Raw genomic sequence first — 26,127 nt, forward strand, 5'->3', positions numbered from 1 at the left:
TTCGGTTACCAATTTGAAAGATAAGGTGAACCTTAAGGGATTGGAATTGATATGGGGTGAAAATGATGATATTGATGGCGATTCAAAGCATGATCGACAAGAACTTGAACAACTGAAGCCTCGTATAAACTTGGAACATCTTGTTATTAGAAGCTACAATGGCACGAGATTTCCGGAATGGGTGGGGCATTCTTCCATCTCAGATGTCGTGTCTTTGGAGTTATGGAATTGTAATTTTTGCATTTACTTGCCACCACTTGGGCAATTATCATCTCTGAAATCTCTCCTTATTTCAAGGTTCAGCGGAGTGGTAACAGTGGGTGATGAGTTCTAAGGGAATGGGCACGCTTCGGATAAACCATTTGGATCTCTTGAAATTCTAAGCTTTGAGGATATGACAGAGTGGGAAGAATGGTTTTGTTGGAGTGATGAAGTTTTCTCTCTTTTGCAAGAGCTGTGCCTAAGAAACTGTCCCAAGCTGACCAAATCTCTGCCCCAACACCTCCCTTCTTTAAAGAAACTGAAGATTGAAGATTGTGAGAAGCTTGGAGGCTCGCTTCCAACAGCACCAAGCATTTTCAAACTCGAGTTAGAGAAATGAAATGCATTGCAATTGGAGCCATTACCCTGCGGGCTTCGAGAGTTGGTTGTTGGAGATTCGAATATCAACGGTTCCATATTGGAACAGATGCTGCAACAATGCACTCATCTTGAAAAGTTGTCCATGCGGAATTTTTCTGGTATCACATCCCTTCCCGACTCTGTTGTGCCTATTAAGCTGAAGCAATTGTGCATCATAAGCTGCAAAGTCTTGAATTGTTCCAAAACCTTGTTGTGTACATCCCTTAAATCCTTGCAGATAAGAAGTAAGAAGTGTCATCCACTAGAATCTTTCCCATTAGGATCATTCCCTATGTTAAATAATGTTTCTTTCTGGGGATGTGAAGACTTGAAGTTCATTTTTGCTTCAAAGGACTCTCACCAGCAGCATCTAGCAAGTCTCAGTTCATTGAGTATACATTCGTGCCAATACTTTATATCTTTTCAAATTGAAGACGGATTAGCCATCACAAATTTGACCGAACTTCATCTTTGGGATTGTACAAGTTTAAAATCATTGCCAGAGCAAATGCAGTCCACCTTCCCATCCCTTCTGATGTTGTCAATAGGAGGTTGTCCAGAAATAGAGTCATCTCCAGAAGCTTTGCCCTCCAAATTAAAATACATCACTATCTTAGGGAGTGATAAGATCATTGCGAGATTGATCAGGAAAGGGGAACGTTGTTTACAAACACTCCCTTCACTTACATATTTCGAACTCTCGGATACAGAGTTAGAGATGAAGCGTTTTCCAGATGAACATCTGCTGCCCTCTTCTCTTACATCTCTCACTATCTCTGATCTTCCAAATCTAAAGTCTTTGGACTTTAAGAGCTTTCAACACCTCACATCTCTTCAAAGATTGTATATATACCATTGTCCAAAGCTCCAAGCGCCAACAAAGATGCTCCCATGTTCTCTTTTGTATCTCTTCATTGTGAATTATCCATTGCTGAAGGAACATTGCCAAAAGGATAAAGGAAAAGATTGGCACAACATTTCCCGTATCCCTGTCATTAAAATTGACAATGAAATCATTATATAGAAGGGGCAGTTGACTGAGAATAGGAATGTCTAAATGAGTCCCCCATCATTCTCACGCAGGTATTCCCTTCTTCTTCCTTAACCCTCCATTTTTCTTTTATTTACTTCCATAACTCAAGGTTTGACTCGTTCATTTTTTTTCTTCTTTTGATTGAATTAGACATGCAACTTATGTGTTTTTCCTGTAAACCATCACCAAAAAACATTTCTTTTCGTTTAATGACTTCTCAATCCTTCACCTTACTCTCCTTGTCAATTTCATCGGTGCATGCATTTGTTTTTCCGCATGCAAATCTCCGAGAAGCAAAAATAGGAGAAACTTGTGGATATTCATTCGAGTAGCTTCGTTCGCAGGTTTTTATCCAAGCTTCCATGAAAAGAAACAGTCTTTTCAATACATACATACATATTCAACTTGGTTGTAACATCAAGTAAAATTGTTATTTTACAGGCTCTATCAAACGGAATTTACGAGAGCTGCTTGCATAGAGCAGTGGTGAATAATCGGACAGTGAGAAGATGAGTCGCGTTATTGGTGTGCCAAAAAGATGTACAAGACGGTAACACCAGCTGCTGCTTTAGCGAATGAAGAAAACCCAAGGATATACCCAGAGAATTTACTTGGGCAACTTTGCTAGAATTTACTCGGAAACATTACAAAGCTGAAATGAAAACCCTTGAAGCATTCTCGATGTGGGTTCAACAAGAGAAATATCTTTAATTTCAGTGACGGGGATAAAGAAAGCAATTAACACATTTTAGTAGGGTTGAAGCATTTATATGTTGGATCTCATTGTGGGTCCAAGGAATAGAGCAACAGCCTGCTTCCGAATAATTAGTAGATGTGCATTCTCCATATCTAGCTAAGCTAAGCACTATAGATTTACTTCAGCTATATAAACTAAACCTAAACTAACTGTTAACCCAAAATCCAGGGTATCGTATAAGCTAATACTATTTGGTTCGGGGAATGTGAGATTCCCATGGGAATGAAATCCACATTTTCCCGTTTGGTTGGTCGGGAATCTAATTCCCGGTAATGTTTTATTATTAATAGTGGATTTTTTGGGTATATTATCGGGAATGTCATTACATCCCTTCCCTTAGGTATTGTTGGATTATCGGTATTTTGGATTAAAATGCCCTTAAATTTTTTTCCAAAAATATCCTTCTTCTGTCATTGAATAATAAAAATTCTACGAAGGTTAAATTACAAATTTATCCTTAAAATATTTTAGATTTACAAAAAAAGTCTATAATTAAAATTTTATATGAAGTTCAGGGGTTAAAATAAAATTGTACCTTTTCATTAAACCTTTTTATATTTTCAATTTTGTAAAAAAATTATATGAATTTAATTTTTTTAAAGAAAATATATAAATATCTTATAGTAATATTATAGTAGAATTCAACTTGTTAAAAAACAAATATATAATAAGGACAATTTGATCAAATATAAATTCCAATAATATTTTATTCATTTAACCAAGCACGGTAATCTTACATTCCTGCTAAACCAACCAAACACAAAATACAACATTCCCAGTAATCTTATTCCCTGGTAATCTTTTATTCCCATTGGTAATCTTACATTCTGTGAACCAAACGCACCCAAATGAAAAGGATAATCAATACAAGAATACGTATTTATAATAAATGATAAATATTTTTTAATTTGTTAAAAACGTTAATAAGGTTGTTAACATCAAATTCCTAGCAAATAATGTTTAGTTAAAATGTGATTTTAAGGACTGATAATACCCTGTTAAGAAGAGAGTGTCGATGTCTACTGAGAGTTGGATTTGAGTAAATATGTTAAGGTAATTGTACCTTTCAAGGACTGATAATACTTCTGAAGAAAAAAATGATTATTGTTATTTTATAAAAAAAAATATAAAACAGATTACATTAGTATTTATGGAGCAATTTGGCCACTAGGAGAAGAGTTGTTTTTAATTGCGATATTTATGGAGCGTGTAAAATAGAATGATATAATAACTGAAAACCTTTAGGACACACCCACCAAAAGGTATGATATAGGCCCAAACAGTCGTACAAGAAACGAAGATCCGTTGAACAAAGTAAAGATCTACCAGTTTTGGGTGTCGTAAAACACATTATACCTTTAATGAGATAATTCAAGTTCGAACCTTAAGACACATAATTGTTGAGGGACAAACCTCGAACATGATTTATCAAAGCAAGAATTGAGTCTTTACAGGGGATATAAACACTAATAACAATACTAAAATAAAGGGAGCCAATTGTTCAAAAAATACAGTGGACTCAGGTTTCATATAAGACTCGCCTAATCTTGTCTAAATGGAAAAATCAAGGGTGTCTTAAAAGGTCAACATTGCATACAATTCATTAACCCGTTCAAATGGGATGAGCACTTAAGGAATGAATTTAATGAAATACAAAGAAGAATAAACAATGTGGAATAGAGAGCGAGAAGAAAAAGTAGAAAAACATAATGCCACACCTAATCACCTTCATTCACTGAAGTTACAGTTGCGAAGGTAGGGATGATCATACTTGACGTACTTGGTCCAGTAAGGTCGATATTTTGTCATAGCCAAATCCAGCCATGGTTTCATGTTGCCATTGTAGTGAACAACTGCTGCATGTTCGATTTCTCTCTTGTCTACACTTGGATTGTAGCCGAGACCAAGTACATGCCATGACTTCTCGAGAGGATGTGTTAGACCATAAAATGTGATCAACCCCGGAGGAAGTGTCCCAAGCTTCCATAATGCTCTATCTTCATTCTGGAAAAAGGCAAGGAAAATGCAAAATACATCAATCATCCTAGGTCTTCTTGGTGTTACCAGTGATCTCGAGCACCATTCAGCATCTAAGCATTAATAGTAATAATTAACTATAATACAATCACTTAGAATATATGACTAAATACATATCTGGTACAATATAATATGATGATTGGAAAACAGTGGATTTGACCCTTCAACCAGAATCCGTTTCTGTATGAATGCATGAAGGCGTGTGTGTGTGTGTGTGTGTGTGTGTGTGTGAAACCAAAAATATGGTTGTTCATAGACTTACCATATTTTGCCACTTGTGGTATATGCCAGTGATATCCTTTTTTTTCCACTCCTTGAGATCAAACATATTCATTCCATATGCCCAACCACAAGCATTAGGGTCAAAGTTTTGTGAAATATGATGATTGGAGAAGTTTAGATACTTGTCAAAACGATGAAAGCTTTGACCACAAGTTTCTACCGCACCATTCACCTTTCCATGGAGATCCACAGACCATAATCCAGTCAAGTCTTTCTGGACAACAATGTCGTCATCAAGAAAGAGGATCTTATCTAACTTGGGGTAAACCTGGGGCAGATAGAACCGCAAGTGATTAAGCATTGAGAGATACTTCGGGTTTCGATACTTCAAGTTTGAAGATCCAGATATGGTTGGATGATCTGCCTTGAAATAATACTCCTTCATTGAAACAGACTCAAGCTGGCGTAGGACAGGGCAATAGGATGAATTAAGCCACTTGAATTCATCAACATTTTCAACATGAATGGTGGCTTTTCCAGGGGGATTCAACAGAAACCACATGTTCATTGCTCCAAAGTTAAGTTTATCGGTAACAAGATGGAAAACATGTTTTGAAGGATCCTGTCATACCACCAAGAAGAAAACATAGTCAAGAAAGTACATGAGGCTCAATTTCTAAGCCCAAAAAAAAAGTTCTAATAATCAATTCCAATTCTAGAAGTGCAAACGGAAGAGTAATCTAAGTCGTTATGCAAAATAAGGCAGTTTATATCACCTTGGCATTCATGATAGTTGAATTGACAACAACTGATGCAGCCAAGACATTATCAGAGAAGAGAGCATAATGGTAGAGATTAGGATTTTCCAAATTCTCACTTCTAGGGAACTTTCTCTTCTCTAGGGGGAGGAGATAGTATTCTATGGTCAAACGCATCGACAAGCAATGGATTGCATAGGGAATTGTTTTGGCAGCTATTTGACTCAGGAACGTGCTCTGTTTTTTCAATCTCCTAACTTGTTCGTCTGATGCCTGAAGCATTTCTCTGAGCTTTCCATTAACTGACTTGCAATCATACAGTTGTTCTCTTGCTTTGGATAGAATTTTACCCATTGCTTTAATTTTCTCAGGTGCACTAAACAAAGTTGCATGAAAACACAAAATTATAAACTGCCATAATCAACAGGAACAAAACAAGAGGAAACATATACAGCATCACAGAGTCAATGAAATTAAAGATCCAATATCCTTTTACCTATGAGGCAGATCAGAATCAGATGTTGACACTCCTAAGTCATGTTGTATCTCTTTCAGCTTGATCTGCAGTTCTTGTTGCAAGTCAAGCTTATTTTTCATCTTTGCTATACTTACATAAACACTAGCCATTATAATTTGATCTCTCATCAAGCGCACTGTGGAATCAGACTTATCATTCTCATTTTCTCTCCTCCATATATTGTATTTGCCCAGAACTGCAGAGTCCACAGCTTTGGATCGTTGAATGGCAGCATTTTCAAGTGTAACAGTAGCTTTCTCGTCTTGTTGCACCAATTCAGCAGCTTGCCACTCACGCCTATCATCCCTAAGTTGCTGCAATGCGAGTAAAAAGCACATTTATCATAAAATTCTTTATAATACTAAAGCACACGATGCATCAAAGATAGAATTACCCTTCGAAGTATTTTAGCAGGTGTATCGTGTGTATGATCATCTGCATGGAACGGGCAGCTCAGCATGATCAAAATTTTAACAAGCACATTATGCATACATTTAACAGAATACATTTAACAGAGAATAAGTTACCATCTAGAAAATTTCCCACTTTATCTTGAGACGTTTCTTGTTTCAAGTCAGTAGCCTTTTGGTTTGAAGATGAGAGAATCTAATAAACATCAACCAATCAGTAACTAAATTTGGAAAGCGATTCATAGAAAAAGGCTGTAAAAAACAAGAAAGCGTCCAATACATGTGACTGGTAAGGTACAACATAACTATTACTCTAACCTTTGAAACAGCATTATCCTCAACCGAAGTCTCCACCCCAACAACTTTCCACGAAGCAGACAAATTGCCTTTTCTAAAAGAATCAAGACTCGGTGGCCCCAAATCAGCCATGCTTGTAGTTACAACATCAATAACCTAAAATTGATTTAAGTGTGGCATCATATAATAGACAGTTAAAATCCAACACTTGTCAAAGCAAGAAACACGATTAACTCATATGGATTATTCTCCAGCATTCATGTACCTCCTTAGTGAAAAGGTTTTTGACAGATTGACGAGCTGACCTTTCTCTCCAATAAACAGTCTGCAAAACTCAACCATTTGAAATCAAAAGAGTACACCGTCAAGTTTGTAATCCAAGATATATAATTAATGTAAATGGAAAAGCATTTAAATAAGCAACCTGTTCGCTAAAACCACTTTGGGAACCATTTTGATCTGCACAAGAAACAATATTTGGTACAAGATCAGTTAAAATCAAGTAGAAAACACCAAACCGGTTGCAAAATTGAAAAGTTAAGAAGCCAAATAGATAAGGACACACTTGAACTCATATCTCAATTTTAGAATCACAAAGCAATAGAACAAACTTTAGCTATGCTCGTTGGTTGAAGAATTTTTGTTCAACAGAAAATCAGCAGGGTTTTTATCTTAAAAGTCCAATTATTACAAAAATGTTGATTGAAGTGAAGCAAAAATTTTAGTTAAAATTGAAAGTTCCTAGAAACACCACAATCACCGACAAATGTCGAGTAACTGAAGTCGGACAATTTGATTTTAAAATTTTCTAGTCAGATCAGAAGTCAAACAAAATGTTGTAGATCACTAACGAAAGCTCAGAATCAATTTAAAAAAGAAAGGCACATTCCAATTTCTATCGGAGTGAAAATGACATCAAAGGCGACGTGAGATCTGCTAATTGCTGCTTAAAATACGGGACGGGGAAGTAGGAAACATAACGAACCAGAAATACAAAGCCCTCGACCGACAAAGAAGACAAGTGGCGCGAGAACTGAGAAGAAAACAAGAATGGCAATAGGCAATCGAGATCTAGAACTTCTGTTCCTTTGTACAGCCACACTTGAACTCGATAGTCCCCGCCTCAACGCCATTGTCTATCAAAGCCCGAGAACAACAAAAAATAAATCAGTGAGAAAAAAAACAAAAAAGAAAAGAAAAATCAGAATAAAAAAAGTGAAAGGATAATTACGAGTTAACAGTGAAGAGATCTCGTGAAACAATGAACAATCAGCAGATCCGTAGCAAAGCTAGTAATAGTGGAAATCCATAGTAAAGCAAGAACAACACTACAGTGCTAATCAAATGTTTTTCATTAGTTAAAAAGGATTACAACTGCTTAGCGTGTAGAGAAAGGGAAGAGTCGCAGTGGAGTAGAGCTTTTTAACAAAAAAATATTTATCAAAAGGCTAAGAAATTAAAATTCTGGAAAAGAATGTGTTAATATGATTGCCTAAGCAAACAATAGACCGAATTCAGGAGATGAAACCATGAACAGATGATCTTCAACCACCACCCAGGTTTCCGGCTTTTTCTTTTCTCTTTTTATCCTTCACATCATCCCTTCCTGGGGGAGAGAGATGATATACATTTGCGGATTATTGTTGTAAAATTATTATTATTACTATCTTACTTGTAATCACATTTTCCAGGTTTTGTAAGTTGTAACCAACGCATACGATGTCGTTTTCAACGCAACCAACCCAACTGCTTATTTGTATTTTCCCTCTAACAATTTTTTATTGTTCGAATTAACGTTAATTGTGAAATAAAAGTCGGTAGTTTTGAGCGTGGGAGCCAATTTACTAGTAAATGATTTGACTCTATGAATGCTCGAGTGAGTCTCGCCTATTAATTATTGGGTTTTAGTTTGAGTTTCAACTACCAAAGAACCAGATTAAGCTTTAATTTTTTAATACCTAAATTGATAGTCTACCCAATCTACTTGAATTTTTAAATATATGATAAATACATGTATACTGTACTTTTATCAGTATTAATCATTTACGGATTTAATTTTTAATATGTAAATTCATCTTAAAATCTGGATTATTTTCATTAATAAATCATTCAAGTATTACTATACGAATCTCAATTAATTATTATTATTCACTTAACAACAAATATGCAAAAGACTTACATTTAGATCATGTATCAAATATATAAATCCACAAAAAAATTAAATTGAGATTTACTAAAATTTCAAGATCCAAATCTCATTACAAGTAAATATATTCTTTATATAATCTAGAGTTGGACGTTGATATCCAAATCTGTACCTACACAAGTGATGAATATTTAAGATGCCTAGGTAGGAATTTTAACATTTAAACCTAAATATTAACTGAATTTGTAGTATTCCAACCTGCCAAAAAAACAAATTAGATATCCAAATCCACAATTCAAATTGCCATCCACACTAGGCAGGAAGACACCATCTCAATAACAATAAAGCTTAAATAGTTGCAACAGGTTCTGACATTTCCATACTGCCATAAAGGTTTTAAAAAGCTACCCAAAAATCTGAAGCAACAATACTAAAATTTTACAAAGGACATAACATGAACGGGTTCCATACAAGCACCACTCCTTTTTCCAACATTTTACGAACTCGAATCATACAGTACTAGCATCTTCTTGATGATTTCCTAACATAGTAGGATAAATTAATGGGGGTAATGGCACTGCACCACTTCCCATTCCCATTCCCATGTCACTTATCGGAGATTAGAGAGCTCGGCTGACATTATAGCCACGTCTAAGTAATCTCCAATCTGCATTTCGTCATCGAAATGATTAATGACAAAGCTTGAGCATCGGTAAGAGAGTGAATGATGCTGCTGCAAGGGAGATTTGACCTACCTCGAATCTAAGTTCATTTAAAGTTTTGCTGTCATCTAATCGCCTCCCATTGCCATAAGAAAAGGTCTTACCCACCTGATGAAGAAATAAAATACATCATAATCCAAACATTTTTCACAGCAACAATTCATGTATCAACTACACAATATATGCACTAAACTACACCATATTCATAAAGGCATCTCTCCACGTTGAAATTCCATTCATCTCATCATAAGTTCATAACTTTTAATATATAATGCAAACGAGTCATTACTAATGTGTTATTAATCTGACAGACTTTGGCCTCGCAAGGTGTCTAAAGCCAAGATACAAATTAATCTCACAATGTTATTAATCATAAGACCATTCTTGTCAGGATATGGAAGGAGTCAAAATTATGGAGAAGAGAAAAAAAACTAACCTCTCTCACCACAAAACGGCCATTCTTGTCAGGATATACAAATGCAAAGGACAGTCTTGCATCTCTTCTCCTTGCTGCAGGAGCTACCTCCTTCACCTGTAGAAGAAGTAGAATCAACAGGGTCGAAAGTGGAAAGACTGATGAATAAATAAGAGAATGTTGAAGACAAAACTACCAATAAAATTGATACAAGACAGGCAGTTTAACAAACTACATTAACATTATTGGCATACCAGATCAGTCAACTCGCGAAGTGTAGCATCTTTCCAAGTATAAATCTGAACCTCATCCTTGGGCTCCTTGCCTCTCACCGCAAAATCTTCTTTAGAATGATGACCACCAATCTGTGGATTTACCAATGAGTTAGCATAAGTTTGAAGAACTTTCAATATGTAAAAAAACAAACAAACATTGCATCTGGACAAAAACATAATGGGAAATACGGCTTGAAGAGGAAGCTCCTTCTATTACATGCCTAAATCTCTTGCATGCTACAGCTCTTGCCAAGAGCATCTTCGCAGGAAAGAAAAACTTCACCAAGTGTCCTGCAGATAGCTTGCTCTATAAATGTAATTTTAACGTTCCTAATATTGATACCGAAGGTAAGATTTCAAATATACTCCATAAACCAACTTCGCTGACAACAATGTTGGTTTCTATGGCTCAAAGAACAATCAAAGTGATGGGAAAATCCAAAATGATTTGCAGGTTTTACCCAAGATAGCAAAGGTAATGACAAATTGACACTACAAGATCAAAAAACGCATCCCAAGACCATAGCAGCTTGAGCATGTAATCGACTTATTAAGCTATGAAAATAAAGTAACATACCTTAGTGAAAACTCGAAGCAAGAGAGGACAAGTCTGCATGCCAGAAGGAAAAAAATGATCATAACCCTAAAGATGAGGCTTAATGAGTGACACATAATTAAAACCAAAAAATATTTAGTCAAGCTGAGCAGTTAAGCATTGAAAGATAATTAAGTTAACAGTACAATCCCTATGCAACAATCACAGATTTGCGATTCCCAAATTAAGAATACGTAGATTAAGAGCTCTGAAACCCTAGAATTCCAATTATTTAGGGATATAGAAACAGAAAAAAAACAGAGAGGGGTACCTTTTCGCGATCAACAGGCTCAAAGCGAGGGCGAGGGGGCGGAGGCGGACCTCTCGCCGATGGTGGGAATGGTCTCCCGCCCGGCCGCTTTTGTACCTCTGCTGCTCCCGCCATCTTTCTCCCCTCTCTCTATCTATCCAGAAGTTTCTATTCGCAGTTTGTTCTTCCCAGTTCCAGCTTCGAAAAAGCACAGCCGCGCTTAAAGGTCCCTTGACCTCGACATTTTTTAGCTGATGGTGGTATATGTGTAAGGTAACTCGGATTTGGGCTCAATTGGGAGAAACTCACTTTACTTTTGCTATCATTTTGGTCCACTCGATCCAACCCTGCATTGCTTTAGTAGCCCATTCCAGAGTAAGAACTTCCGTCCGCCCAAAACCAATAATATAGCTACTCACCCCATCCCCAAGTTTCAAGCTTTCTTTCCATGATATAAACTATTACAAATTACAACCGATGCTTCTTCGGTTCAATTGGAAGAAATTTGTTGTCAGATTTTAAATTTGATACATATATATATATATATATATATTTCTTCGTTTAATGATTAAACGTAATTTGACTTGATATATAATCGAAATTAATGTAATCATAAGATATCAATAGTGAATGACAAATAACCAAATAGTTTATAAATTATTAAACATGGTTAATTTCTATTATAAAACAAATGAAAATCTTAGGGCTAGAATCCTCCCTTAAAACAGAGCAAAACTAGTGCAATTTTTCTTTTTTTGGGGTTAGAAGTTAGATCTAATTCAAAATGTTCTCGAGACAAACTTGTTCATCCGCCTCGTCTCCCTTAGTATTAATGGTAAAATTTAATTCTAGTCCCGTTAGAAATTAGTTAGTTCAATATAATCCTTTAATTCATAAAAATTGTACTTTTAGCTCATTACAATTAATAACTCAATTTAAGGCATTTTACAATAAACTTTTTAGGTTAGGCCATTTGAAAACAAAGAAATTTACAATGTAACGAAATTATATTAAGTATGGTATAAGAAAAATAAAATCAATTACCTATCAGTTCGTTTAGCATGATAGAGTAATTACAAGACTATTCGTTCGAATTCTCTTAATTTCTTACAACATACAAATATAGATGCTCGAACCTAAATCCTCTAATAAAATAACGCTCTCTTTTATCACCGAATGAATTAATCATCCTTGAGAGGTGTAAATAATCTCATTTAAAATTAATATGATTTGAGTAATCAAATTGTCAATAGAAAAAAAGAGTCTCTATTGGAGTACGTACTATTTGTTCCATCTCCACCCCCCAAAGGACGGTGAGACACAGCATTCTTTAGTGGCAAGAACTGAAAGCTCAGCTGATGGTGAAGGGCCATAACCAAAAATGGAAACGTGTGCATTAAAAAAGCTTTGTCCCAACAATCAAAGCATTCCACAAACGGTAACCTTTTCTACCCACTACCACCACAGTCGTATTCATGCATTACAGAGCTCCGATGAAAGAGAGTATTCGGTATTCCCACCAGTCTGTCGCTGTCTTTGCCACTAGGGGGAAATTACTATTCTTTAGTATTCTTTTTTTATTTCACTCAACCGTGTCACCCTCTTTGTACTGATAGGGATGTGTTTCTTTATTAGGGGTTTTCATATGTACATTGCCACGCTAATTCTATTAATTGTATTTTAGCAAGTTTGGTTCATAAACAAAAATGGGGAAATATTTATATAAAAGGAATGTTTAATGATTCGTATCAATATAACTTATGGATTGGCACATTTTATTACAAAATCCTCATTCATTTAAATGAATGAATTAAACTATCTTATCGACTCATATAATTATAATTACAATTATTTTAGAAAAATCACCAACAATCAGTTGATTTAGTGGGATAAGGCACTAGGTCTCTTAAGCAAGGTCACAGATTCGAATCCTGGCGTTTGCAAATGAAGCAAACTGGTTGCTTTATGCAATACCCAAATCATAACTTGAAATTGTTAAAATTATTTCCAATTAAATCCATTTGATAACTTTCACGTTTCTAAGAATTTCCGAATGATTAGGCTTGGGTTATTCAATTCTTAGGTCAAATTACACCACATATGAATCATTTGATTTTGACATTATATTTTATATATTTAAAATAATTAATATATCTCATCAAAAATTAGTGGATGTTAGCTTTACTTTTGTAATTACAATGTACTGCTAAAGTAAAAAATAAAATTACTTGCAGTCAAATTTGAAAAACTTATGATCATTAAAAAAATTATAATAACATTATGGTTGATAGAGATAATTAAGTCATTTTTTTGAATTTTTAGTTCAGATCCAATAAAATTTTATGAAGGATAAAGTCAGGATGAGTCAAGTTTCGATTTAGGATGAAATTATTTTGACTTGACTCAACTAGGGATAATACTCTATATTTTCCCTCTATATATTTAGGGATAATTAATATAATGTCTTTTTTTTTATTTGTTCAATTATCTCTTTATTTTTTGAATAAAAAATTATGTTAGATCGAGTTAGAAATGAATTTTTATTCAGAAACCCATATCAAATAAAATATCAAATAGAGGAATATGTTACTCGAGTCACAATCAAATTGATAAAAAAATCCGACTCAATTCAACCTGACGTTATCCCTAACTTATACAAACATGAAAAAATTATTCCAATATTAACCTAATAGAATTATATCATAAACTGATATTTACTAAGTTTACATTCTTATTTTATGGAAATTAAGACATCCACCATCAATAATAATAATAATAACTAATCATAGCACCAAACTCCATTATTGAACCAAACAAGTCCATCAATTATTGTAGAGGTAGGCCGAGGGTTGTGTAAAAACAGATATTGTTTAACTGCTACAACATGGGAATCCATCAACCGTCTTTATTAATACAAGTCTGGATTATTAGGGATGATAAAAACCTGACAAATATCTTGTGCTTTACTTATGTGCATAAAAGGAACAAGGGTTCTCCCAGTCTGTCATTTTCTCCATTTCCTAAAATACAATATTTCCCATTCTGAAACCCATACAGAGTGGAGGATGCAACAGCAAACTCGGGAAACAACAAAAGCAAAACAAAACTATGCCGTTTGCCACTCAATTTGTTACAGGTTAAAACTTGTAAGCTACTATTATTTCCCAATCAAGGAAACAGCTATAGCAACAAAGGAATTTACCGTATTATAGCAACTGCCGGTGCTAGATGGTTGTCCCTTTTATGGCATCATGGAACCAACTCATGCTTGTTTATCATCAATCAAACATAATATTATAACGTTTAACATCTCTGATATGATCGCTGATATCAAAGACTCAGAGAAATACCCAAGTGGCCCCATCACACGAGCAAGGGTTAAAGAGTTTCAAACAGCCATGGAGAGTATGTTTACATCAAGCTTGCAATTCAATCTCTTACTAGAATCACGATCGAACAATCATATATATGACTCAAAACTCATAATCGATATCATATCAATCTCCTTTTATCTAGTAGGATATATGAACTCCGACTATATTTAAAATTGATTTAATTAATTTCTTATACGAAAATGATTTTTTTACTTTGTCTTATTATTCCCAACACTTGAAATTTTGCTTAATGGACATCAAGCTCCTTTCTACTAGAGGCATTCAACTATTCATAGGTCATATTGAACTAGGGATGGGAATGGGTCGGGTTGGGTCGGATATTTTTTGGTCCACCCCACCCGAGAACAAAGAATCCTCCACTCGAAATCCGACCCGACCAAAACAAGAGTTCACCCGACCCAAACCCGACCCGATATATAACTTAAAAACTTAACCCGACCCGACCCGAAATAATAATAAAAATATTATTTTTATTCGATAAAAACAATGACTTAATTGAAAAAAATATATATATAGAGGGGTATTATTGTAATTATTCATAAATATATAAAGTAAGATTATATATTTTGGGGGTCGGGTAATTTTCACCCTAAACCCAAACTCGACCCGACCCGAACATCACATTTAAAAAACTCGACCTAATCCGAACTCAATTCTTTTTTTAAAAAAAACTGGATCGGGTCGGAACCCTTCAAGTTCGGGTCCCATGCCCATCCCTAGATTGATCTTATGCATAAGATTAATAAATGGGCAACTCAAACTCGTTTTCTATCTGTACATGTTATTTTATAATTTCTAAAAACATTTAATCTATTTTATACAATATTGAATGATTTTATATGCTTTTTAATTTTATTAAAAATATTTGTTACTCTTTTATATATGAGCAACTTGATCAAATTTTAGTACTTACGATATATTATTACATATTATTGTAAATTTAATTTTTACATGATATAAATTATATTACAAATATTAAAGTTTGAGTCTGATCCATATTTTAAATGAGTTTATTTTTATATAAGTATATTTTTTGAGCCTAATATTCTTTATAAATCTTACTAATTTTTTATAAACCTTATGACTTAGACAAATAACCAAATACTTAAACATGTTTTTCTTGCTACTCCATCTAATAAACGTAATGACCCAAGTGACGAAACCGTATTTAATTTCTTTCTAATTTTAATTAACGTGTTACTTTAATTAGATTTATAAGATAACTAATCTTCTTTCACTGTATTAGAAAAAATGAATAAATATGAAACTATGTACATAATAACAGTATGATTAACTGATTATGAACTAAGTAAACAGGAACTAGAGAGACATTTTCCCCAGGCTGCTTGTGCCTACAAAACAATACTCCAAGAATTGCACATGTCAAAATTGTATATTTTTTATCTCTCTTTTGCCCCGGTCCTTGCTTCTTTCCAAAATTGTATACTATTAGGCCCCCTAATGCACTCAATTATGTACTCATTAGCATTCACACTTCCAATTTGTAACCCCTAGACCCGGTCTGAACGTTAGATCCAAACCCTAGCAGTCACATGTCTCATTCATATATTCTTTTTATATTTAAAACAACTTATAAAACATTAGAGGTAATACGGAACAAAATATCGATAGTACGAATATATCCAAAACGATAACAAAATACATGTCACCAAATACAACTGGAAATATATAGAGATATACGTTCATACAAAGTAAAAGTAGTTGATCTCCCCTGATGCCAAATCTGCTAGATCACGGTCTGCTGTTATCTGAAAGGGTAAAATTTACAGAATGAGCTAAAAAGCCAGTATGCTCCATACAGTGTATGAAAACATACTAATAAAATATTCCAGTAAAATCAGTTATCAAATATGTTTTAAAAATATGAACACTACCCCCATCCGTCAAGTCCAAAATGTGTAGGTACCCCAGAACCATACACCCACCGTCAAGTCCAGTAAGGCCCTGAGCACACAGCCGAGGAGCCAATAAAGTCCTGAGCACAAAACCGAGGAGCCTCTAGGTATACTTCTTCCAACATTATTCCCCCCAATGACAGTAATAAACATGTATGTATTCAAGTGAAAATGATGATTAATCCATTAAAACATGAAAATGTTTCATGCTTGAAAGTCATGTACAGAAATTTCGGAACCATAAATCAGATCAGTAATATTCGATAAATCAAATGTTGGGTAATCGGTATTAAGAAATCAGGTATCATGTCGTAATAATATTCAATAGTATCACCAATTTGAAACAATTTAGATGATAGTTTAAAACAGTAAAATAACACCGTCAGGAAGCACACCTGTAACAGTCTAAGAAATCGGATAGGGAAGCCTACTACTGGGTCTGTCGATCATGCTCTGCTGCAGCGCTATATCCTACGAATTAGAAAAATCCATATTGGAATCCTAAGATAAATAATCTTAATCTTTATTTAAATAATTTATGAAAACCTACGAGTAATTCTCGTAGTACGCGGTTCGGACTGATATGATGAACCGAACGGACAACACCAGACCTAACTGATCCTCTCTCAGGTGAAACACGAGTACCTTCATAAAATATCTTACTGAATCAATTTCATAACCATATCTTAATTAAATAATCAAAATGCTAAAATACTAAGCATTTTTGGGTTAATAAGCTCGATTCAGGGATTTCGGGTCAGAATTTGGAAAAACAAACTTCGGAATCAGATTCAGGACGTCGAAAAACATTAACTATGACCTTTCGAAAATTTGAATTTTTTGTCAAAGTCAACGGGTTTGACTGACGATTTGGAGGCTTTCAGGTTCGAATTTGAAAAAACAGTCCCAAAAAACGAATTATGAACGTCGAAAAATGTCATGATAGGTATACTCGAAAAAACTAAACGGTCGTTTAATGGCTGGTCAACGCCGGTCAAAGTTCTAGTCAAAGGAGGTCAACGACGGTCAACTGTTTTACACAATTATCACCCTAACAAAAATTAATTATAAAACTAACACCCTTTTAAAAATATTTACGAAACTAACACCCGAGGTTTTACATAAATATCACCTAACAATAATTAATTACAGATGAGGCACCCTTTTTAAAATATTTACAAAACTAGCACCCAAGTTAACGGTCAACGGTCGGGTCATGTTGAACCGGTTCAGACCGGCAAACCAGTCAAACCGGTTTTCAAGCAGCGGCCGAGACTTCCCCACGCTCAGTGGCGGCGCGTGGGGGCGCGTGAAACATTCTCCGGCGTCGTAAAAATTACAAAAAAAATTCTAAAAATTATTTTGACCGATTTTGAGGCACTTACAAAGCTCGGTTCACAATTTTGAATGGTGGATAGCTCGATTTTAACAAATCCGAAATTTTGACCACTTCACCTCCTCACGCGCATCCGCCTCCGGAGACAATGAGGACACCGAAGAACTCGAAACGACACAAGGATCACGATGGTGCGGGAGGTGTCGAAAACAGAACAACGATCGACGATGAATTTAAGATTTTCTCGACGGTGGTGTTAAAAAAAGTTAAGACTTTGACTTGAAATTCCCGGCGTTTGACAGCGTTTTACTTCAATTGATTTTATGGTTTTGTTCATCACTCAATGACGAACACGATGGTGGTTTCAAAACGACGATCGAAAGTCGGACGGCGTCGGAATCGAGTTTGGAAGTTGGCGTTGGGAAGGTAATTTGAGCAATTGGTTTATGTAACATGCATATATAACCAAATTTCTGCCGACATTATAAGGGTAAATTCAGGGCTTAGTCCCTGAATTTTTTTTAACTCTAAAACAGGCTACAAATTTTAAAAACTTTCAATTTAATTCTCAATTTCCGCAAAATTACTTAATTAAAATTTTTTTTCCCAATTTTCCAGGTTGTTACACAATTATTTTTCGGAAAATTGAAATTGTCGAGATATAATCTATAGTTTATTATTATTTACGAATAAAGATATGATATATAATTTATTAAAAGTTAACGTTAAATATATTTATTAACAAATAACATAATTTTTTCCACACTTTAATTTTTTAAAAGAAAATTTTTAAACCCTTCAAACGATTTCAATAAAGAAAATTATTGTAACCAAAAAAATAAAAAATATTATTCTCTCTAAACTATCGGAAAAGATAAAATAAAAGAGAACTCTTAATTCGTAGCTGCAATTCCGGATATCATACGTCTGGACAAAATAGTCATCTTACTACAACTATAAGCAAATGAAACATGTATTTTTAAAAATTCAGAAGTTTTTCCTATTTCTAAGACTTTTTTTTAAAAAAAATTAATGATTTTTTAATTTTATACGTTTTCATGGATTTTAAAAAAATTTAAAATAAATTAAACATAAATTAAAATTTTGGAAAAAAATATAACTCCAAAACATAAATACTTAAATCATATAAGTTTATTTTAGATATATTAATGTTTTTCTGCATTTAATAGTTTTTGAATATTCTAAATTCTTTTAAAAGTAAAAAAATGCAAAAAGAATATGTAAAAATAAAAATGTATATATTTTGTTAAAATATTCAAAATATTTATATTTTTTATGATTTTATTATCATATTTGAATGATTGTATGATTTTCTTAAATAGGTTAATCATATTTATAATTATTTTAGCAAATGGATTAAATATAAAATTTAAAAGCTAGATTTTTCTAAGGATTTTTTTATATTTGTTACAACTGGAACTGCTAAAGGATTGAACTTGAATCTATCACACGAGGCACCAAAATAAGAGTTGTGAGTCTAAGTCGACCTTCTTCCTTAGACGATCAAGGCTGAGGAGAATAATATTTAAGAGAAAAATAACAATATAGAGTTTGAGTCTCAATGCTCGTATTGATCTTTATTCACTTATAAATTCTTTTGTGGCAATTGAGACGAGGAGAATCTTTGTTTATACTACAATAAAGTGAGAGAATTAAAAAAAATTATATTAAACCTATTTAAATAAACATATTTAAGTCGAATTCGAATAAAATAAAACTCAGTTTACTCTATCGATCATGGAAAAATGAAGAGAGTCACGTAGACCAAGAAAAAGAAAATACAGAAATGCTAAGAAAAACTAAAACTGAAAAGAGAATAAAGAGAAAGGAAGAAATATAATGGGATTTCCATTTTATTGCAAAAAGAAGATCCAGTAAGCTTCCTGCTCCACATATCTATTTTTATATTTTTATACCATTTTAAACTTTCACTTCTCTCGGACCAAACCAAAGCAATTATTTAGTATACCCTTAAATTTTATCTTCTTCAACCTCCATTTCTGTATAACAACGAAACCCCACCTCTAGAAGAACTCAGGCACTACTCATTGTTCTAAAAGTTAGAAATTTCAAGAGAAAAGAGAGAGAGAGAGAGAGAGAGAGAGATGGGGAGAGGAAGAGTGGAGCTGAAGAGGATAGAGAACAAAATCAACAGACAAGTGACCTTCTCCAAGAGAAGAAATGGTTTGCTGAAGAAAGCTTATGAGCTTTCTGTGCTTTGTGATGCTGAGGTTGCCCTTATTGTCTTCTCCAGCCGTGGCAAGCTCTATGAGTTTGGCAGTTCAGGGTAGGCTACGCGTATATGTGTGTTTCTATTTTGTTTTTTCATTTCTATTTTGTTTATTATGCATGTATATGATGTTTTTTGTCATCGTTGTACTTCCATTTCTGTGTAAAACTCCATAAAAATCTGGTTTTTCTTTTGACTCTCTCAAGTTTTTATCTCCAACTTAACTGCAAAACAATGCTTCTTCAAACACACGATAAAATCTATACTTTTTTTTATGGCTTCTTACGATCTTCCTTGGCTTTTGGATCATTTATGGGAAACCCTGGGTTTACCAGTTTTTTCCCAATGAAAGATCGACACGTTTCGTCTCATTTCCAGAAGGGAAAAAAAAAGAACATCCTTTATCTCTCTTTTATGTCTTAAGTTTAACCGGGTCTTCAGCTGCTTGTGAACTGATATGTCTTCACTGATCAGTGTTGAATTACTAGTACGAAGGTGACTTTTTCTTCCTCCTGAAAGAAGTAAAAAGAAAAAGAAAAAAAAAACCAGTATGAATAAGAATAATGATGACTTTGTTCTCAGAATCCAATCAAAAGACTAGGTTTTTGCCTTATGACCTCCGAGTCTCTTTGCAAGATCTAGGGTTTTGCTTTTCTTTTCTTTTCTTCCTTTCCTTTTATTTTCACTCTACAGATAAAACCAAAAAGAGAAGCATGAACTAGTAGTGACTGGTCAGTGGAGAAACCTGAATGACTCTTTGCCTTCATGTCTTTTAATTCTTTGATCTTCTGGTTTTAAGTTTTAACCAATGTTCTACTAGTAGTCTAGTACTTTTTCTTTTTCTTTTTCACCTGCAATGATATGAAGCATATCACTTTTACACTTGTAATTTATTTATCACTATGTTTACATAGTGGTTGATCTTGAAAATTAAGATGTGATATAGGGTTTATATAGTAACTTCGTATAGTTTCATTTTTGCAGTATGACCAAGACCCTTGAGCGATACCAGCGTTGCTGCGTTACTCCTCAGGACAACAGCCTTGAACGCGAAACACAGGTTCTTTTTTTCACTACAATTTCTTTTACATACTGCAAATATTAGTGAGCTTGACTTTCATTTGCTACAGAGTTGGTACCAAGAGGTAACCAAGTTGAAGGCAAAATATGAAGCACTGCAACGCACTCAAAGGTTATGCAGTTTTTTCTAATCACCATTTTAGCAAAAAACATCTTATTTCTAAAAAAAAAAAAAGAAGAAGAAGAAGTTTCTGTTGTTTTTCTAGTTGAAAAAATATATGTTTATATGATTATATCAGGCATTTGCTTGGAGAGGAACTTGGACCATTGAATGTTAAAGAGCTGCAAAACCTTGAGAAACAGCTTGAAGGAGCTCTTGCAGTGGCTAGACAAAGGAAGGTGAATTTTCTGGCATTTCCATCAAACTGATTGAAATGTGTGGTAATTTGCTTGTTTAATCTTCACCGAGAAATGTTTTTCCTTAACTGCAGACACAGATCATGATAGAACAAATGGAAGACCTCCGCAAAAAGGTGTACTTAAGCCAGTGTAGTAATATATTTTAGTGTTATTATTGCCAAATAATAATGCAACTTTACCATGATATATCATTCCCATCATGATGAACTTTTCATCATATTTAGCTTCATAACTCTTCCCTAACAGCTGCTTTTTCATGTTTTGGCAGGAGCGTGAGCTTGGAGACCTTAACAAACAGCTGAAAATCAAGGTTAAAATTTTATCAACAAGCATCCTTTTTGCACTTCAACTTTCATATGTATTAGTAACTGACATATATAATTACATATAGAAGCTAATGTTTTGTCTGTTTCAGCTTGAGGCAGAAGGACAAAACCTCAAAACCATCCAAGGTTTATGGAGTTCTGGTGCAGCAGCAGCAGTTGAAAATATCAGCTTTACACTGCATTCTTCTCACTCCCACCCTATGGATTGTGATCATGAACCTGTTTTGCAAATAGGGTAACCTTTGATTTAATGTTAAAGATCATCACAAGTTATATATATGAAAGCTTTCCAAGTCATGATTAGATTTTGTATGTTGTATTAGGTACAATCACTTCGTTCAGGCTGAAGGATCTTCAGCCCCCAAAAGCATGGCTGGTGAGACCAACTTCATCGACGGATGGGTCATATGAACCTTCCCCTATAAGAACATAGCTATATATATATATATATATATATATATATATATATATTGTGATTTTGTCTATTATTTTTGTACTGGGATTTGCAATGTTGCCAATATATATAGAGAGATAGACAACCTGTTCAAGTGTACAACAGATAAAATATTGTGCCTGAATCTTAAGGGAGCATTTTTCTACTCTACTGTGATATATGATGTTGCCTATATATATCACTTTTTTACTTTCATATTTCATTTTCAGTTACTAATGCCATTTGAGTATTCAAAACTTTTTCCTGCTAAAACATTGTAACAACCCGAATATTTACAAAATAGTATTTAATTGAAATTGGAGGTTAATTGTGAAAATTGGCAAAAATTTGGGGACTAAATTGAAAGATTTTAAAACTTAGAGCTTGTTTTAGAGTTAAAAAAAATTTAGAGACTAAGTCCTAAATTTACCTTAAAAAGTCAGGTAAGTTTGGGGTTATATGTTATATACGTATGGTTTCTGTTTCAAAAACAGAAAACCACACTCCCAAATTCCCTTCCCCCTACGCCGGTTTCCGACTTAGATCCCGACGTCGTCCGAATTCCGATCGTCGTTTTGAAACCACCGTTGTGTTCATCATCGAGCGAGAAACAAACCCTTCAAATTAATTGAAGCAAAACGCTGCCAAACGTCGGGAATTTTCAGTCAAAGTCCCGACGTTTTATTTAGCTCGATCGCCGGGAAAATCTCAAATTCATCACTGATCGTTGCTCCGTTTACGACACCTCCTGCACCATCGTGTTCCTTGTGTCGTTGCGAGTCCACCGGTGTCAACCTTGTTCGCCGTCGACAGCGGCGCGTGAGGAGGTGGAGTAGTCAAAGATTCGGCCGAGTTGAAATTCGAGCTCTCCGCCGTTCAAAAATTTGAACAGATCGTTGTAAGTATCTCGAAATCGCTCAAAATAATTTTTGGAAAATTTTTCGTAATTTTTAGACCCCCGGAGGAGGTCTCACGCGCCACACGCGCCGCTGCAGGGAGAGTGAGCAGCTGGAAAACCGGTCAAACCGGTTTCGACCGGTTCGAACCGGTCTGACCCGACCCGACCCGACCGTTGACCCGACTCGACCGTTGACAGTTGACCGTTGACCGTTGACCACCTTTGACCAAAACTTAAAATGGCTTTGACAGACCATTAAACGACCGTTAATCTTTTCCGAGTATACCTATTCTGATAGTTTTCGACGTCCCGAATCCATTTCCGAAGTCCGTTTTGTCAAATTCAAACCCGAAGGCCTCCAAATCGATGGTCAAAGTGGTTGACTTTGACTTTGACCAAGAATTTAAATTTTCGAAAAGTCATACTTTATGTTTTTCGACGTCTTGATTCTGATTCCGATTCCGCAAACCGTTTGACCAAATTCAGGCTCGAAATCCTCCAAATTGATAGTCAAACCCTGAAAATACTTATATACTTAAGAATTTTAGCTTTGAACAATAAAGTAAGATTTGGGGCTGATAAATTATTATTGTTTGAAGGTACAAGAGATTCTCCGGATCAATTGACAGCTCGACACAGCTCTTCTAGATCAGTTAAACCACGTGTGCCAGTATTCACCCGTAAGACCCGTAAATTTTATGATTTTAGAGATTTATTTATGTTACCCATAAGTAATATAGGGTTATTATAAAATAGGTTCGAAAACTGTAGCAGAGCGTGGTGAAACTAGCAATCAGTAGATCTACTATTTGAACCTATTATCGAGGTGTGTTCCCTAATTATTACTAAACTGTTTTATTGGTTTTAATATGAGGTACACTGAGTTCTTTGGTTACTGTTTTATTGATGCACCAATTTAATGTGATGATTTATGGAATTTGTGACACGGTGCAATTGAACTTTTGGATTGAATTACAATAGTATAGCTCTGATCAAGCTAATAAACAGAATGGGCCTAATGTGACTCTTGGGGCCCCAAGATACATTAGGTTGGCTTCCCTTCTTGTGTGCTTAGGGTAAGCTATATGGACTTGGACTTACGGGCCTAAGGATACAAGCTCTAAAGCTTATCCTTAGGTTGGCTTTCTTTTTGCTGTGTGCTTAAAGTAAGCTATATGGAAAATAGTTTTGGGAACTATTGATGGTGTACAAGAAAAGGGTTTAAACTATGATTTTCAAAAGTTAAACTCTTTTATGAATTTATGAGATTTACTGGACTATGATTTGTTTGATGTACCTATTGTGATTTTAAGGTAATATTGGGACACACTGAGCCTAGCTCACCTTTCGAAAATGTTTTCCCCCTTTCAGTTACTGTTGGTTAGATATCTCAGTTCGAGCACTTGGAGGATCAACATATCTCTTGAAGTATATCTGATTGTAATGTTTTATCTTGCTAGTTGACTTTATTTTGGTGACATGGACCTTATTTTAAAGTATCATATTTTAGGATGATGACACTTTTACTATTATTGTTCGGTTTATTGTGATTTTGATTTTGAAGACCTGTTTTAAATTAATTTATTACTTATTGGTATTATATTTACAAGTTGGGTTTTGATAGTATAATATCATGTCATTTATAATATGATTTTACAATGATTGAATAACAATTTCAGAAAATGTCTTTAAGAATCATGTATGTGATTCACTAGACTTAGTCGAAACGTATAGGCCGGGTCTAGGGGGTTATATTTATTGGTATTAGAGCTTTTGGTTTTTAACCCTAAGACCGTGTATGAGTCCATATTGAAAATATGGTTTTGAAATATTTTACAAAACAAGTTACAAAGGCCATGTCATAAAATTATTAAGATTTTTAAATTGTGTTCGAGACTCCAAGTTCTTATCTAACCCTAAGTTTTATCTTCTATAGTAAACTTGAGATCCATCAAAATGAGTGCTAGACATGGTCGTCGAACTAGCCGTGGACGAGGTCGAGTGGCTAGATTTGCAGATCCGATTGATGAGATACGGGTAGATCACCCACCTTCGATAGGTGATCCTGCTCCTACGACCCCAACGAATCTGCCTCCTGCCGCTGGTATTGGCATGACTACACCGATCATAGGAGCGACCGATATTGAGTCAGAGTCTACCGGAGTTGCTTTGGATGAGAATTTTGGTAGACAATTTCTACAGTTGATACAAGGAGCAATCAGAGCTACTGGTGTTGTATCAGAGGTTCCTATTTCGCAGACTTTGACTGCCAATGGAGTTAGAACTTTTGGGGGACAGATTGGTGGAGCTCCTACTGAAGCTGAGGATTGGCTCCAGGATACAGAGAGACGCATGGATCAGTTGGGTTTAGACTCAAGTAAGAGATATCAGGGTGCTGTGGCGATGTTAGATGGCAATGCCTACACTTGGTTGGAGTCAGTGACCAGTAGTGTTCCTACCGATCGTTTGACCTGGAATTTCTTTAAGGATCGCTTTCGGAGTCATTTTCTGGGAGAGCGCTACTTAGCTCAGAGACGTCAGCAGTTTCAAGACCTGGTTCAGGGAGACATGACTGTTTCTGAGTATGAGATCGAGTTCTTGAAGTTACTGAAGTATGGATTCAGTATGGTACCTACTAAGAGAGATCGATGTCGTAAATTTTCTCTTGGACTCAGATACGAGATGCGTAGGCAAGTTGTAACCCATCAGGATGAGATATTTGATGTGCTGGTGGGCAGAGCCAAAGATGCTGAAGAGGTGGAGGTTTTAGCTTCTGGTAGAGAGCGTGTTGAACAGGAACGATCTAAGAAATTTTCAGGCCCGATTGAGTCATCAGCATAGTCCGGGAAAAGGACTCGTACTTCAGTCCCTCAGAGAAGCAATACACGTTTCAGGCCTGCAGCATCCTCACCGTTAGTTGGCAGTCAAGGCGGTTCCTCGTCGTATTATCATGGGTTCCTCTCTGAGTTTTGCGGTAAACAACACATAGGAGAGTGTCGTAAGAAGATGGGTCTTTGCTATCAGTGTGGATCTAGTGGTCATTTTCGGAGGGATTGTCCTCAGCTAGCTTCGTTTGA

At 35.0% G+C, this 26,127-nt stretch overlaps 3 protein-coding genes across 8 annotated transcripts; 1 reads left to right on the forward strand and 2 right to left on the reverse strand.

Annotated features, from left to right (window-relative positions):
* Nucleotides 1–3,972: 3,972 nt before the first annotated feature.
* LOC120136102 (polygalacturonate 4-alpha-galacturonosyltransferase-like) lies at nt 3,973–8,111 on the reverse strand. 6 transcript variants are annotated; one of them, XM_039152216.1, is made up of 11 exons: nt 7,884–8,111; nt 7,638–7,798; nt 7,077–7,111; nt 6,918–6,977; nt 6,674–6,808; nt 6,473–6,551; nt 6,340–6,380; nt 5,925–6,259; nt 5,447–5,804; nt 4,711–5,292; nt 3,973–4,415 (listed from the first exon to the last, which is right to left on the reverse strand). In XM_039152216.1, exons 2-11 carry the CDS (start codon nt 7,783–7,785, stop codon nt 4,140–4,142), a joined length of 2,049 nt encoding a protein of 682 aa, XP_039008147.1. In that variant the 5' UTR covers nt 7,786–7,798; nt 7,884–8,111; the 3' UTR covers nt 3,973–4,139. The 6 variants fall into 6 exon arrangements, with proteins under 6 accessions (XP_039008147.1, XP_039008148.1, XP_039008150.1 ...); XM_039152217.1 differs by having other exon boundaries at nt 7,638–7,788; nt 7,884–8,109; XM_039152219.1 differs by having other exon boundaries at nt 6,497–6,551; nt 7,884–8,107.
* Nucleotides 8,112–9,167: 1,056 nt separating this feature from the next.
* LOC120136104 (histone deacetylase complex subunit SAP18-like) lies at nt 9,168–11,296 on the reverse strand. The gene is made up of 6 exons (XM_039152223.1): nt 11,077–11,296; nt 10,788–10,820; nt 10,190–10,300; nt 9,957–10,052; nt 9,554–9,628; nt 9,168–9,465 (listed from the first exon to the last, which is right to left on the reverse strand). The coding sequence occupies exons 1-6, from the start codon at nt 11,188–11,190 to the stop codon at nt 9,409–9,411; spliced, it is 486 nt and encodes a 161-aa protein (XP_039008154.1). The 5' UTR covers nt 11,191–11,296; the 3' UTR covers nt 9,168–9,408.
* An 8,307-nt stretch (nt 11,297–19,603) lies between these two features.
* Nucleotides 19,604–22,385, forward strand: LOC120136096 (agamous-like MADS-box protein MADS3). Its single transcript, XM_039152207.1, has 10 exons — nt 19,604–19,747; nt 19,801–20,010; nt 20,938–21,013; nt 21,084–21,145; nt 21,273–21,372; nt 21,465–21,506; nt 21,662–21,703; nt 21,809–21,954; nt 22,043–22,166; nt 22,239–22,385. Exons 2-9 carry the CDS (start codon nt 19,829–19,831, stop codon nt 22,128–22,130), a joined length of 738 nt encoding a protein of 245 aa, XP_039008138.1. The 5' UTR covers nt 19,604–19,747; nt 19,801–19,828; the 3' UTR covers nt 22,131–22,166; nt 22,239–22,385.
* Nucleotides 22,386–26,127: the final 3,742 nt, after the last annotated feature.

Source organism: Hibiscus syriacus, unplaced genomic scaffold (assembly GCF_006381635.1).
Source record: "Hibiscus syriacus cultivar Baekdansim isolate YM2019G1 unplaced genomic scaffold, ASM638163v2 tig00110621_pilon, whole genome shotgun sequence".
Lineage (NCBI taxonomy): Eukaryota > Viridiplantae > Streptophyta > Magnoliopsida > Malvales > Malvaceae > Hibiscus > Hibiscus syriacus.